The 12,760-nt window shown below is 64.4% G+C and overlaps 2 protein-coding genes across 5 annotated transcripts; one reads left to right on the plus strand and one right to left on the minus strand.

Annotated features, from left to right (window-relative positions):
- Window positions 1-212: 212 nt before the first annotated feature.
- Window positions 213-6,770, plus strand: RTN3 (reticulon 3). 2 transcript variants are annotated; one of them, XM_075059488.1, is made up of 9 exons: window positions 213-401; window positions 2,077-2,133; window positions 3,291-4,082; window positions 4,591-4,798; window positions 5,407-5,545; window positions 5,638-5,707; window positions 5,861-5,907; window positions 6,030-6,088; window positions 6,225-6,770. In XM_075059488.1, exons 1-9 carry the CDS (start codon window positions 287-289, stop codon window positions 6,268-6,270), a joined length of 1,533 nt encoding a protein of 510 aa, XP_074915589.1. In that variant the 5' UTR covers window positions 213-286; the 3' UTR covers window positions 6,271-6,770. The 2 variants fall into 2 exon arrangements, with proteins under 2 accessions (XP_074915589.1, XP_074915590.1); XM_075059489.1 differs by lacking the exons at window positions 2,077-2,133; window positions 3,291-4,082.
- A 192-nt stretch (window positions 6,771-6,962) lies between these two features.
- Window positions 6,963-11,930, minus strand: ZFTA (zinc finger translocation associated). Of its 3 annotated transcripts, none has more exons than XM_075059318.1 (4): window positions 11,633-11,930; window positions 10,102-10,470; window positions 8,410-8,763; window positions 6,963-7,432 (listed from the first exon to the last, which is right to left on the minus strand). In XM_075059318.1, exons 1-4 carry the CDS (start codon window positions 11,688-11,690, stop codon window positions 7,233-7,235), a joined length of 981 nt encoding a protein of 326 aa, XP_074915419.1. In that variant the 5' UTR covers window positions 11,691-11,930; the 3' UTR covers window positions 6,963-7,232. The 3 variants fall into 3 exon arrangements, with proteins under 3 accessions (XP_074915419.1, XP_074915418.1, XP_074915417.1); XM_075059317.1 differs by having other exon boundaries at window positions 6,963-7,453; XM_075059316.1 differs by having other exon boundaries at window positions 6,963-7,474.
- Between the last annotated feature and the right edge of the window lie 830 nt (window positions 11,931-12,760).

Raw genomic sequence — 12,760 nt, forward strand, 5'->3', positions numbered from 1 at the left:
CGCGGGGAGGGGGCGTGGCTGCGAGATGCCGGGTGCCATGGCGACGGCGCGCCGGGCGCATGCGCAGAGCGCAAAGCGAGGGCGGCATTCCCTCCCCCTTCCTCCCACACCCGGCGCATGCGCAGGAGCGCCGAGCTGCGGCGGGAGGGTGGCTTTCTGCGCATGCCCGGCCGTTGGCGCATGCGCAACTCGCCTCGGCCCCGCCCCGCCCGGCCCCGCCCCGCCAGTCGGTGCGTGGCCGCCGCGCCGGACGGACGCGCTTGAGCGGGTCTCCGTGCTCGCTGCCATGGCTGACCCTACTACTCAATCCCCCTTCGTTTCTTCATCCTCATCCTCCTCCTCCGGTCAGTCACAGCCCCAGCTCGGAGGCTGCGAGGCCGCTGGCTCCGCCTTCTGCGCCGGTAAGGGCCTGGCGGGGCCTGGAGGGCCTGGGGTGCCTGAGGAAGGGGGGCGGGAAGAGGCCTTTAGGGGATAGGTCTGAGGTGAAAGAGGCCTTAGGGGGGCAGATATGGGGGTGGGGAGACCTTTAGGAGGCAATTCTGTGGGGAAAAGTGGCCTTTAAGGAGCAGATATAGGGGAAAGAGGTCTTGGCGGGGTAGATATAGGGGAAGGAGGCCTATAGGAGGCAGATCTGGAGGGCGGAGGCCTTTAGGGGTGCAGTTATGGGGGGGAGGTCTTTAGGGGGGTAGGTATAGGGGAAAGAGGCTTCTGGGGGGCAGATATGAGATGAAGTGGCCTTTAGGGGAGCAGATGTGGGGAGAAGAGGCCTTTAAGGGGCGGGTAAACGGGAAAGAGGCCTTTAAGGAGCAGATAGGACGTGAAGAGGCCTTTAAGGGGGCAGATATAGGGGAAAGAGGCCTTTAAGGGGGCAGATATAGGGGAAAGAGGCCTTTAAGGGGGCAGATACAAGGGAAAGAGGCCTTTAAGGGGGCAGATACAAGGGAAAGAGGCCTTTAAGGGGGCAGATATAGGGGAAAGAGGCCTTTAAGGGGGCAGATATAGGGGAAAGAGGCCTTTAAGGGGGCAGATATGGGGGGCAGTGGCACATCCAGCCCCGCATCCTGCAGAAACGGGGGAAAAACATGTAGAAAAGGGGCTGTTGATTTTTTTGGAGGGAGGTCATTGGGTGGCCAGGCTGCTCCGTCCGTCCGCCCCAGGAGGGTGAGCTGGGGGGGTCCCCAGCATTTGGGGGGGGGCACTTTGCCCTCCCCCTCACCCCCGAGGCACCCCCTGAATGCCAGCGCTCGTTTCAGGGCACCCTGATTTTGTGATTACCGCCCATGTACCTTGATTCTCGTGTTTTCACCCTAGTTTTCACAGTCGGATCCCACAGAGCCCCAAAACCCTGCAGTTTCGCCCCAAATATCACCCTGGCAGTAGCAGGGGGAGCTTCCCTAGAGGTCCAGTGCCAAGGGGGAGGGAAGGTGGAGATTTTGGGGTGACCCGACGCCATCTGTGCTCCGGCTGTTGTCACCTGGTGGGGACAGCTGCTGCGCCAGACTCCTGCCACAAACAGCCTGATCAGGGTGGGGAAAATGGGGTAAAAAAACCCAAATTTGGTCAAAACCAGAATTCGCCTGACGGTCTCTCGTCGAAGAGGTGGTGGCAGGTGACACAACATCGCCCCAAAAAAGGGAAACTGGAGGAAACCCTGTTCCCCTTCTGCAGTACAACCGGGTGCCCCAAAACCCCGGGAACCCCCCTCTTTTGTGACTGTGGAACCGCCGGCGCCTGATACGCCCTGATTTGGGGTAAAACCCTGTGGAAAAGGGTACGCAGACTCCAACCGTGGGGGTTTGGGGGTGCTCAAGCCACCCCTCCCCCTATCTGCCTGTTTTGGGGGTGAAGAGGCAGCGATCGGTCCCATTTTGGGGGGAGTTCACCCCAAAAAACCCTTCAGCACCCCAAAAAGACACTGGACAGTGGGATGAAGCCTTGCTGCGTCGAAGTGAAACCCCCTCCCTGCTTCAGGGGGTGACACCCTGACAGGTTTGGGGGGGGGCTCGGGGGAGGGTGTTGGTTTTGGGGGGGCCCCCCCCGGGGCACTGAGCTCTCACCCTCTATGTTTTCTTGCAGATCCCCCCGCTTCTTCCTCCTCCTCCCAGCCTGTCTCTCTCTTTGCGGCTTCACCAGGCAAGTCTCCCCCCCGCCACACTTTCCTGCACCCCCCAGGAAGAAAAATGTCGAGGTGGGGGGGAAGGCTGTAACCGTAAAATGGCCCCCTTGGTTTTGGGGGGGTCCCCAATGCTGGTTTGGGGTTCCCAACGCCACTGTACTCTCCATCCGGGTGCTGCTGGTGGCTTGGGGCGGGGGGGAACAATGACAGACCGCAAAAATAGCCCCTGATTTTGGGGCGCTTCGCCTGCAGCTCATTTTGGGGGGGCAAAAGGGTCCTGAGACCCCTCCCTAAAATGGCAGCTGAGGCTGAAGGGGTGGTTTAAAACCCACCAAAAAATTGACATTTTTCTTTTGCTTTTTTCTTCCTGCTTATTAACAGAATTTCTTCTCCCTTTTTCCGGGCAAGCGTTTGCCCCAAGGCTTCATTCCCCCCGCCCCACGGCTTCATGCCTGCCCCATGGCTGTGCCCCCCCGCGCATCGCCTCTGCCCCATGGCTGCTGCTTCTGCTTTGCACGGCCCCCCCCTTCCCCGCGCCCCCACTGCTGCTGCTCACCCGGCTGAGGAGGAATTCGCCGTTTCTCGTTGTTTGGCCTCAAAAAAACCCAAGACCCGCCTGCGCCCGCGTCCCACCCGCCGCCGTCTGTGTCTGTGTGCGACCCCCCTGCCTGGATCCGGCCCTGAAATTTGGGGTGGAGGTGGGGGGGAAGGTGAGGAGCCCCAAAACACCCCTCCCAGCCCTGGAGGACCCAAAATTCTCCCATCTGGGCCCAAGAGTGGGCGGAGGGAGGCTGCAACCACGCTGGGGTCCCACACCCTTTGGGGAGGGGGGGGGCTGAATCCTGCCCCCCCTCATCCTCACTCCAGACCCAGTCCAGCTGTTTTTAGCCCCAAACTGAGGTCCCCAGCGGGACCCCCCTGCTTCCTGGTGCCAAACCTGAAGGTTTTGGGGTGTATTTGGGGAGGGGGGGGAGCGTCCGACTGTTCGTGCCGCCACGGGACCTGCTCACCCCCCCCAGCATGGCTGTGCCGAGGGGGGGGGGACCCCGAAACGTCGCTTGGGGTGCAGCTGGGTGCATGGCGGCCCTCCCCATGCATGCTGCGCCCCCCCCTCCCCCCCAAAAAAATCGCCTTGCCCCTCACGCCTGACTTTCTCCCCTCTCTCCGGCCCCAGCGGGCGCCGAAGCGGCACCAGGGGGACAAGGAGGTCGGGGAGCCTTCCTCCCCGCTCCCCACCCCGCCGTCTCCTCCTCTTCCTCGGGGGCACCCCCCTCGAAAGAACCGGATTCCCCTGAATCACCCTTCGAGGTCGTGCCAGATCGCGCCGCCTTCGACCGGGAATACGGCACCGCCGCCGCGCTGCTGGGGGAGCGCGAGGTGCTGAGCCAAATCCCTGAGGATCGCGTCTGCGACTTCCCGGCGAAACCTCGCGCCGGTAGCATCACCAGCGTCACCACTAAGGTCCCCACCGGATTGTGCCGGCAAACATCCGGCACCGCCGCGGCGTTGGAAGAGGTGTCCAAGTGTGTCCGGGAGATGCACAGTTTTACCAACGAGTTGCTCAGCTGGGATTTGGTGGAGCGTAATGGCGGTAACGGCATCACCAGTGGTAACGGTGACACTGGTAGCAGCGGTGACACCGGCGGCAGCGGTAACACTGGCGTTGAAGCCGACAGCTCGGGCGATTCCGACGACACTGTCATCGAGGAAGCGCCAGTCGAGGATCTCCCCGGCGGCACCCTTCCCCGGCACCGTGCCACCGCCGGCAGCACCGGCATCGCCGTTGCGCCGCCGCCACCCCCCCTTCCCGAAACACCCCCCCGCCCAGCTGCCCGGGACTGGGAGGAGGAGCGGCTGACCCTGCGGGCACTGCGGGAATTGGGGGAGCCCCCCCAGGATACCCCAAATCCCCCCGGGGACCTGGCCGAACCCCCCCCGGGGACCCAGCTCCTCCCCTGCCTGGCAGGTAAAAAAGAAAAAAACCCAGTTTTTTTTAATCCCAAAATCATCGCCGCTGCCACTGAGTCACCCCCAAAACAGCAGGTTGGGGGGGGGCTGCAGCTGGGCCCCCCCCCAATAAAGGGGGGGCCAAAAAGTGAGGGGTTAAAGGAGTGAGACAAAAGGGGGGATGCAGCCCCAAAACGCCGCTGGGGATGTTGGGGAGGGGGGAGCCCCGCGTCTACCTCTTGTTTTGGTGTAAAAAAGGGGATTTCTGGCAAAACCCGCCGTCACACTGGGGAGGAAGTAATTAATGCCTGCTTGTAATGGGGGGGGTAGGTTAATTAATGCCTGTGTCTAACGAGTGAATGGGGGGGTACAGGGACGGCGCCGGACCCGTTTTGGGGCGAATTGAGGCGAATCAAAGAGAGACGAAGCCATCAGAGGGGACACAACCAGCCACCACCTGTGATGGGGGAGGAAGACACAGTGCGCCCCACGTCACCCCCCCTTTGTCACCTCTGTGTCCCCAACAGTCCACGACCTCCTCTTCTGGCGGGATGTGAGGAAGACGGGGATCGTCTTCGGCGCCAGCCTCCTCCTCCTCCTCTCCCTGGCCACCCTCAGCGCCGTCAGCGTGGTCGCCCACCTCGCCCTGGCCCTGCTCTCTGTCACCATCAGCCTCCGCGTCTACAAAGCCGTCGTCCAGGCTGTCCAGAAGTCGGAAGAGGGGCACCCCTTTCGGTGAGGGATATTTTTGGGGGTGTGTGTGTCCCCAGTTTTGGGGGGTGAGGGATGTTGGGGACAACCCCCTTTCCTCCACCCAGGGATGGTGGCTGGGTGATGCGCTCAGTGGCCCAGCCGCTCTTTTCCCCTCCATAGGAAGGATGAAGGTTTGGGGGGGGACTTTAGGATGCAGGTGGGATTTGGGGGTGCAGAGGGAGGATTTTGGGGTCCCCCCCATTTCTGGGGGGGCGTGGGAGCTTGGGGACACCCCCCAGGGAACAGCAACCTCACCCATCGGGTGATGCACAGCAGCCCAGCTGCTCTTTCCCCCTCTGCGGGATGGATGAAGGTTTGGGGGGAGGGGAGTTCAGGGTGCAGGGGGAATTTTGGGGTGCAGGGGGAGGATTTTGGGGTCCCCCCTGTTTTTGGGTGGGGGTGGGAGGTTGGGGACACCTCCCAGGGGACTGCAACCTCACCCATTGGGTGATGCACAGCAGCCTGGCTGCTCTTTCCCCCTCTGAAGGATGGATGAAGGTTTTGAGGTGTAGGGGGGGATTTTTGGGGTGTAGAAGGGGATTTTTGGGGTGCCCCCTCCCTCACCTGACTGTGCCACCCCCCCACCTCAGAGCTTACCTGGAGCTGGACGTGACCTTGTCCCCCGAGACCTTCCAGGCTCACGCCACCACCGTTGCCCACCACCTCAACCAGGCGCTGCGGTTACTCCTCCGCCTCTTCTTGGTGGAGGATCTGGTGGATTCCGTGAAGGTAAGGGGCCTTCCTCCCCCTCCTCATCCTCCTCTTCCCCTCCCCGGGACCCCCCCCAAAACGCTCCTCTTATCCTTTACCCCCCACCCCAGCTGGCCATGTCGATGTGGCTGCTGACCTACGTGGGAGCCGTCTTCAATGGCATCACCCTCCTCATCCTCGGTAAGAGTTGGGCTTTGCCCCCCTCCCCTTATAAAATAACTTCCCCAAATTTTTAATTTTGGGGGGTGGCCCCCCAAAAAATAACTCGGGGGGGGGACACGGGGACTTGGCCCCCCTCATCCTGTGGCGCTGAACCCTCCGTCTCTCTCGCAGCCGAGCTGTTGGCCTTCACCCTCCCGCCCCTCTACGAGAAGTACAAGGTGAGCCCCGAAATGGAACGGGGACACCCCCAAAATGGAGGGAGGGTACCCCAGAAAGGAGAGGGGCACCCCCAAAATGGGGGGAGTGCCCCTTAAAACCCCCCTTCCCCCCCCCTCACCAGGTGCAGATTGATCACTACGTGGGCATCGCCCGCAACCAGACCAAGGACCTCATGGCCAAGTAAGTGCTGACGGGACCCCCCCCAAATCACTTTGCCCCCCTCCCTATTGCTGTGGCCCCCCCAAAATCGCTGTGTGCCCCTCCCCAAAATCACAGTGCCCCCCGCAAGCCTCTCACCTCTCTCCTCTCCCCATAGGATCCAGGCGAAGCTCCCAGGCCTGGCCAAGAAGAAGGCGGAATAAAACCCCGGGGGTGGCGGGGAAATATCGGGGTACCCGGCTGGTGCCCCCCCACCACCCGAGCTCGTCTGCTGGCCCCCCCAAACTCAGACACCCCCCCAAGCTCGTACACTCCCTCCATCTCTCACAGTGGTGTCCGTCTGTCCTTCCCTCCCCCCCAGCCTTGGACTTGGCCTCTGCTATGGGGCTATTGGGGGGCCCTGCACCCCAAAACCCCCCTCCTGCTCCCCTGGGGGGGGGATCCCCTCCAGCTCGTTTCTCTCCCCCCCCCCCTTTATTTTTTTTTAACGTTAATTGAGGTGAAATGTCTGTAACTGCTGTAAATTGGGGGGGGCGGGGCAAAGCCCCTCGAGGGGGGGCTCGGCCCCCTCCCGCAGCCCCCCCAAACCGCACTGCGCCCCCCCCCCCAATCCCCCCACCAGTAATTTGCGGTGGGGGGAAAACAGGGGACCCCCCCCAATCCGTCCGCGGGGAAGCAGCATCAATAAAACACCGCGACGGACGCCTCTGCTCCCCCCTTTGCGCTGCCGTGCCCCCCCCCAAAATATCCCCATGTCCCCCCCAAAATGTCCCCGTGTCTGTCATTGTTGTCCCCCCCCCCCGCCGCATCATTCCACGGGGCATCCAGGAACGGGTTTATTGAGGGGTGTCATGTACAAAAACGGGGGGGGGGGAGCTTAGAAAAAAAAAGGAGGGGGACACGCATAAATAAGAGTGACACCGCGGGGGGGGGGGCGTTGGGGACCAGTGACACTGTTGAGGGGACCCATAGGTGCCACCTCTGAGGCGTGGGGAGGGCACTGGTGATACTGGGGGGGGGACGACACATGGCTCTGAGGGTGGGACTGGGGACACTGAGGGGGGGGGTGTCTCTGTGTCCTGTCCCCCCCCGTGCCTCAGTTTCCCCCCCTACCATGTGATGTGTGTTGTCCCCCCCCCCAACAGTGTCCCTGTCCCCTGGGGGCTCAGGCGGTGCAGGCAGGGGGGGCCCCAGGGCGCAGGGAGAAGAGGGGGGGGCTGCGGCGGCCACAGCCCCCCGGGGGGGCACCCCCCGCGCCCTCCTCCTCCTCTTCCTCTTCTTCCTCCCCTGTGGCAGCTGCTTCGGCCTCAGCGGCTGCTGCTTCATCCTCCTCCTCCTCCTCGGCGGGGCTGGGGGGCTGTGGGGCTGGGGGGAGCGGGGACAGCCCTGTCCCCCCCCAGCCTGTCCCTGGGTGGGAACACGCTTGGCCCCCACAGTGGCCCTGTGGTGTCCCCGTGTCCCCACACCCCCCGCTGTCCCCATGTCCCCCAGTGTCACCATGTCCCCCACTGTCCCCATGTCCCCCACTGTCCCCACGTCCCCCACTGTCCCCATGTTTCCCACCGTCCCCACACCCCCCACCATCCCCACATCCCCCAGTGTCCCCATGTCCCCCACCGTCCCCATTTACCCCAGCATCCCCATGTCCCCCACTGTCCCCACACCCCCCACTGTCCCCACGTCCCCCACTGTCCCCACGTCCCCCACTGTCCCCACACCCCCACCATCCCCATTTACCCCAGCTGTCCCCACACCCCCCACCATCCCCACATCCCCCAGTGTCCCTATGTCCCTCAGTGTCCCCACGTCCCCCACTGTCCCCATGTTTCCCACCGTCCCCACACCCCCCACCATCCCCACGTCCCCCAGTGTCCCCATGTCCCCCACCGTCCCCATTTACCCCAGCATCCCCATGTCCCCCAGTGTCCCCACACCCCCCACTGTCCACATTTACCCCAGTGTCCCCACACCCCCCACCATCCCCATTTACACCAGAATTCCCATGTCCCCCAGCTGTCCCCACATCCCCCACCATCCCCATGTCCCCCAGTGTCCCCACACCCCCCACCATCCCCACGTCCCCCACCACCCCCATTTACCCCAGTGTCCTCACATCTCCCACCATCCCCATGTCCCCATGTCTCCCGCCGTCCCCACACTCCCCACCGTCCCCATTGACCCCAGTGTCCCCATGTCCCCCAGCTGTCCCCACGCCCCCCACCAGCCCCATGCCCCCCAGCTGTCCCCATGTCCCCCACCATCCCCCCGTCCCCCAGTGTCCCCGCACCCCCCACCGTCCCCATTTACCCCACGTCCCCCAGCCCTCCCCATCACCCTCTCACCGTCAGGAACATCATCATCCCCGTCCCCGCGTCCCCGTCCCCGGCAGGCGCGCAGGAGCGCCCCGCGTTCTCCGGGGCCGAGGCGGAGGGTGCCGGGGTGGGCGTCCAGCGCGTGGCGGCGGATGTCCCCGAGGTGCAGCGAGGGCAGGGCGCGGGCGCAGAGCAGACACCGCAGCCGGTTCCCCCCCGCCTCCAGGTCCAGCAGCAGCTCGGCCCGCAGCCACCCCCGGAGCGAGTCCCCCCCCGGGCGGACCCTCGTCACCGGTAACCCCGAAGGGGACGTTTTCCCGCCTCGGGGGGACGGGGGACGCGGGCAGCCACGATGACGGCGGGGACGGGTGGGGGACGGGGAGCCTGGGGGGGGGTTGAACGGCAGCCTCAGCGTGGGGAGGTGGGTTGGAGGGGGGGGACACACCTTGGAGGTGTTGGGGACACCTTGGGGATGGGGAGGGATGTACTGGGGACACCTTGGGGACGTGGGGACATGGGGCAGGGACCTTGGGGGGATGGGGAGATGTATTTGGGACACCATGGGGACGTGGGGCAGGGACCTTGGGGAGATGGGGGAATGTATTTGGGACACCATTGGGACATGGGGCAGGGACCTTGGGGATGTGGGGACATGGAGCAGGGACCTTAGGGAGATGGGGGGATGTATTTGGGACACGTTGGGGACATGGGGCAGGGACCTTGGGGAGATGGGGGGTGTATTTGGCACACCATGGGGATGTAGGACAGGGACAATGGGGACATGGGGGGGTGTATTAGGGACACCTTGGGGACACGGGGCAGGGACCTTGGGGACACGATGAGGATGCCTTGGTGACACCTTGGGGACATGGGGCAGGGACCTTGGGGACACAATGAGGACGCCTTGGGGACGTGGGGACATTGGGCAGGGACCTTGGGGACATGGGGGTGCGCTGGGGCCACCGTGGGTCCCCGGGGAGGGGCCGGGGTCCCCGGGGACACGCTGGGGACTGCAGAGCTCGGGGGTCCCTGGGCTGGGGGGGAACACGGGCTGGGGGCGGAGCCCAACCGCGAGGTGGGCGGGGCTGAGGAAAGGGGCGGGGGCAGCAGTGAAAGAGCTGGTGGGAAAGGGCGGGGCCTAAACACGTCTGGTGTGTTTGGGGGCGTGGCCAGGGTGGGGGCGTGGCTGAAGGCCAGCGGGTGTGAGGTGCAGGAGTGGGTGTGGCCTGTCAGTCCTGGGGCGGAGCTTGTCTTAAAGGGGCACCCGGCGATTTGAAAGGGGGCGGGGCTCCGTTTGAGGAAGGCGGGGCCTGGCTTAAAAGGAGGCGGGGCCCACATTTAAATGGGCGTGGGTGAGGTTCAAGGGGGTGTGCGTAGGGGGCGTGTCCAATATTTAAAGGAACACGACTGCCTTAATGGGGGCGTGGCCCACGTTTAAAGGGCCACGGCTCCGATTAAAGGGGGTGCGACCCACCTTTGGGGGGGGGTCACATTAAAGGAGGAGTGGCCTACATTTAAAAAAGCATGGTGCAGCTTTGGGGGAGGAGCCACATTTAAAGGGCCACAGCTCAGATTTAGGGAGCCCCACATGGAAGGGGGTGTGGCCACATTTAAAGGGACACAGCTCAGCTTAAAGAGGGCATGGCTCCGCTTTGGGGGGGGGGCCCACATTAGGTGTCCTCACATGAAATGGTCCCCAACGCTGTCGTCCCCCCCCAATACCTGTCCCACCGCCGCCACCGGCACCGGGGGGTCCGTCGGGGTGGGCGTGGAGACCCAGGTGGGAATCCCAGGAGCGGAGGACGAGCTGCTTCTCGCGGGGTCCCCAAGCGCCGGAATAGGGATGTTTCTGCCGGATATGGCGCTTGATGGTGCTGAGCTTGAGGGTGGCGAGGGCGCTGCCGCAAACCATGCAGAGCATCCCGTGCCGCGCCGCGTTGAACTCCATCAGGTATTCGGCTCGCCAGCGTTCATGGTAATACCGACGGTGATCCCGACCCGGGATACGGCTCCGACCCGGCCGCGACGCTCGAGCTTCGCAGTGGTCTGAGCTCCGACGGCCCCCCCGCGGTCCCGGCTCTGGCGGGGAGGCTGCGAGGAGCCGGGGGGGGCGGTGATGGAGGGGAGGGGTATGGATTTGGGAGTGGGGGTGTCAAAGGGATGGAAGGGTCTTGGGGGATTGATGTATGGGGGGCTCCAAGGATGGGGGGGGAGATTTGGGGGAGCGCCAGGGGTTGGGGGACTCGAGTACGGGGGGGGGGTCCCAGGGATGAGGAAGTCTCAGGGGGTCCCTGGTGATGGGGGGCCCTTGAGGGGGACATTTATGGGCTGGGGGGGGGCTTTTGGGGTCCTCAGGGATAGCAGAGCCTGAGGGGACCCACTTTGGGGGGGAGGGTTTGGGGATCCTGGTGGGGGACACCCCAACATGAGGGTCTTGGGGGACCCTATGGGGGGTGGTCCCCTGCGTTGGGGGTCTCAGTCCTGCTTGGGAGGGGGACGCGGCCCGCAGGGGTGTCCTCGAATTAGGGGGATCTGGAGGGGAGGGGGGACATGAGACCGGGGGCTCTTAAAGGAGAAAGGGAAGTTCTTAAAGGGGCAGGAGAATCAAAAATGGGGGGGTCCACAGGGATGGGGCATCTTAAAAGGGCGAGGGGGGGCTCTTAAAGAGACAGGGTGTCTTAGAGGAGCAGTGCACTTCAAAGGGCGGGGCTTGTGAAGGGGTATTTAAAAGGGGTGGGGCATGTCAAAGGGGAGGGGCCCTTAAAGGGGCAGGGGCATGTCAGAGGGGCTGGGGGTGGTTAAAGAGGGTGGGGTTATCTTAAAGTGACAGCGGCACCTTAAAGGACCAGGGGCATCCTAAACTGGATAGGGGCATCTTAAAGAGACAGGAACATCTTAAAGGGACAGGGACACCTTAAAAGGATGGGGGCATCCCAAATTGGATGGGGGCATGTCAAAAGGACAGGAGCATCTTAAAGGAGCAGGGGCACCTTAAAGCGACAGGAGCATCCTAAATTGGATGGGGGTATCTTAAAGGGCCAGGGACATCCTAGAGGATGACAGGAGGATGGCAAAGGGATGGGGTCACCCCCAGGGCCGGGGGGGGGGGGGATCTTAAAGGGCCAGCATCGCTGCCATTGTGTGTGAAGGGGGAGCCCAGCTCCCCCTCCGCGGGAGAGGGGTCTCCTTAAAGGGGCCGCACCGACCACCCCCCTCATCCTCTCCCCCCCCCATCCCCTGTGTCGGTGCTCACCTGGGCGGTCCGGGTGCGGGAGAGGTCCGGGGTCGGGGTGGGGGTTCGGGGGCTCCATGGCGGGGCCCGGGGCAGCGGCGACGGTGGCGGGCAGGGGCCGGCCGGGGTGGGGACGCCGCCGTGGGGCCCCTGGGGCTCCTTTAAGGGCTCCTGGGTAAATTTAAAGGGGCCGCATGCCTTTCCCATCCCCCCCGCAAGGCCGCCCCGCCCCTCGGCGGGGGGCTGCGGTGGGGGGCGATGAGTTGCCGTCCGGTCTCAGCCCGCCCCCCTCCCCCAGAAAGCGCACCCACCCTATAAAAAAGATTTTAAAGGGGGGGGGGGGTTGCCCAGGTGAGGGGGAAGGGGGAGCCCCCGGATGCTCCCCTGCCCCACGCAGCCCCCCCCCCATTCCCACCCCCACCCTGCAGCATCGCCCCGGGGTCCCCAGACCTATGGGGCGCCCACGAAGCCATCACCACCACCCCCCCTCCCCATCCCTGGGCTGGCCCCGCCCCTTTGGTCCAGAAAGGGCGTGGTCTGGGCGTGGAGACCACACCCTCCCTTTGGGGAAAGGGGGCGTGGCTTCCCCAGCTGGTCCCGCCCCATCTCCTTGGCTTGGCCCACTCTGGACCGGTTCCCCCTCCCAGTGCTCCCAGTGCCCCTCCCCATTACAGCCAGTGTACCCAGGCGTCCGGGCCCCCTCCCACCCCCCTCCAGTGCCTGGGGAGAAGCCAGGCGTCCGGGACCGTGCCCCCCCCGCCCCAAAAAGCGGGGAAAGGACCCAGGTGCCCGGGTCTCCCCCCCCTTCCCCCTTTGGGGTCGCCAGCAGGGATGGGGAGGGGGGATTCGGCTCCGCTCGGGTGTTTCCGTCAGAGAACGGAAAGGCCCGATGGCGGCCGAGAGGCGTTCGGGTGTTTCCGGATCTACTCGGGGAAGGGGCGGTGGAGGCGGAGCTCAGTTCTTCCCGCGGCTGTCAGCGGAAATCGCCGAAGGAGGCTTCGGGTCTTTCCGCGCTGGGGTGGGGCCGGTGAGAGTCGTCGGGTGATTCCGGAACCGCCTCCGGAAACGCCCGAAGCCGAGAGAGGGAACGCCGAGCCGAATCTATCCGGAAAGAGCCGAAGAAGAGTGGGAGGCGTGTCGGGTGTTTCC

The sequence above is a fragment of the Buteo buteo genome, chromosome 29, assembly GCF_964188355.1.
Source record: "Buteo buteo chromosome 29, bButBut1.hap1.1, whole genome shotgun sequence".
NCBI classification, from domain to species: Eukaryota; Metazoa; Chordata; class Aves; order Accipitriformes; family Accipitridae; genus Buteo; species Buteo buteo.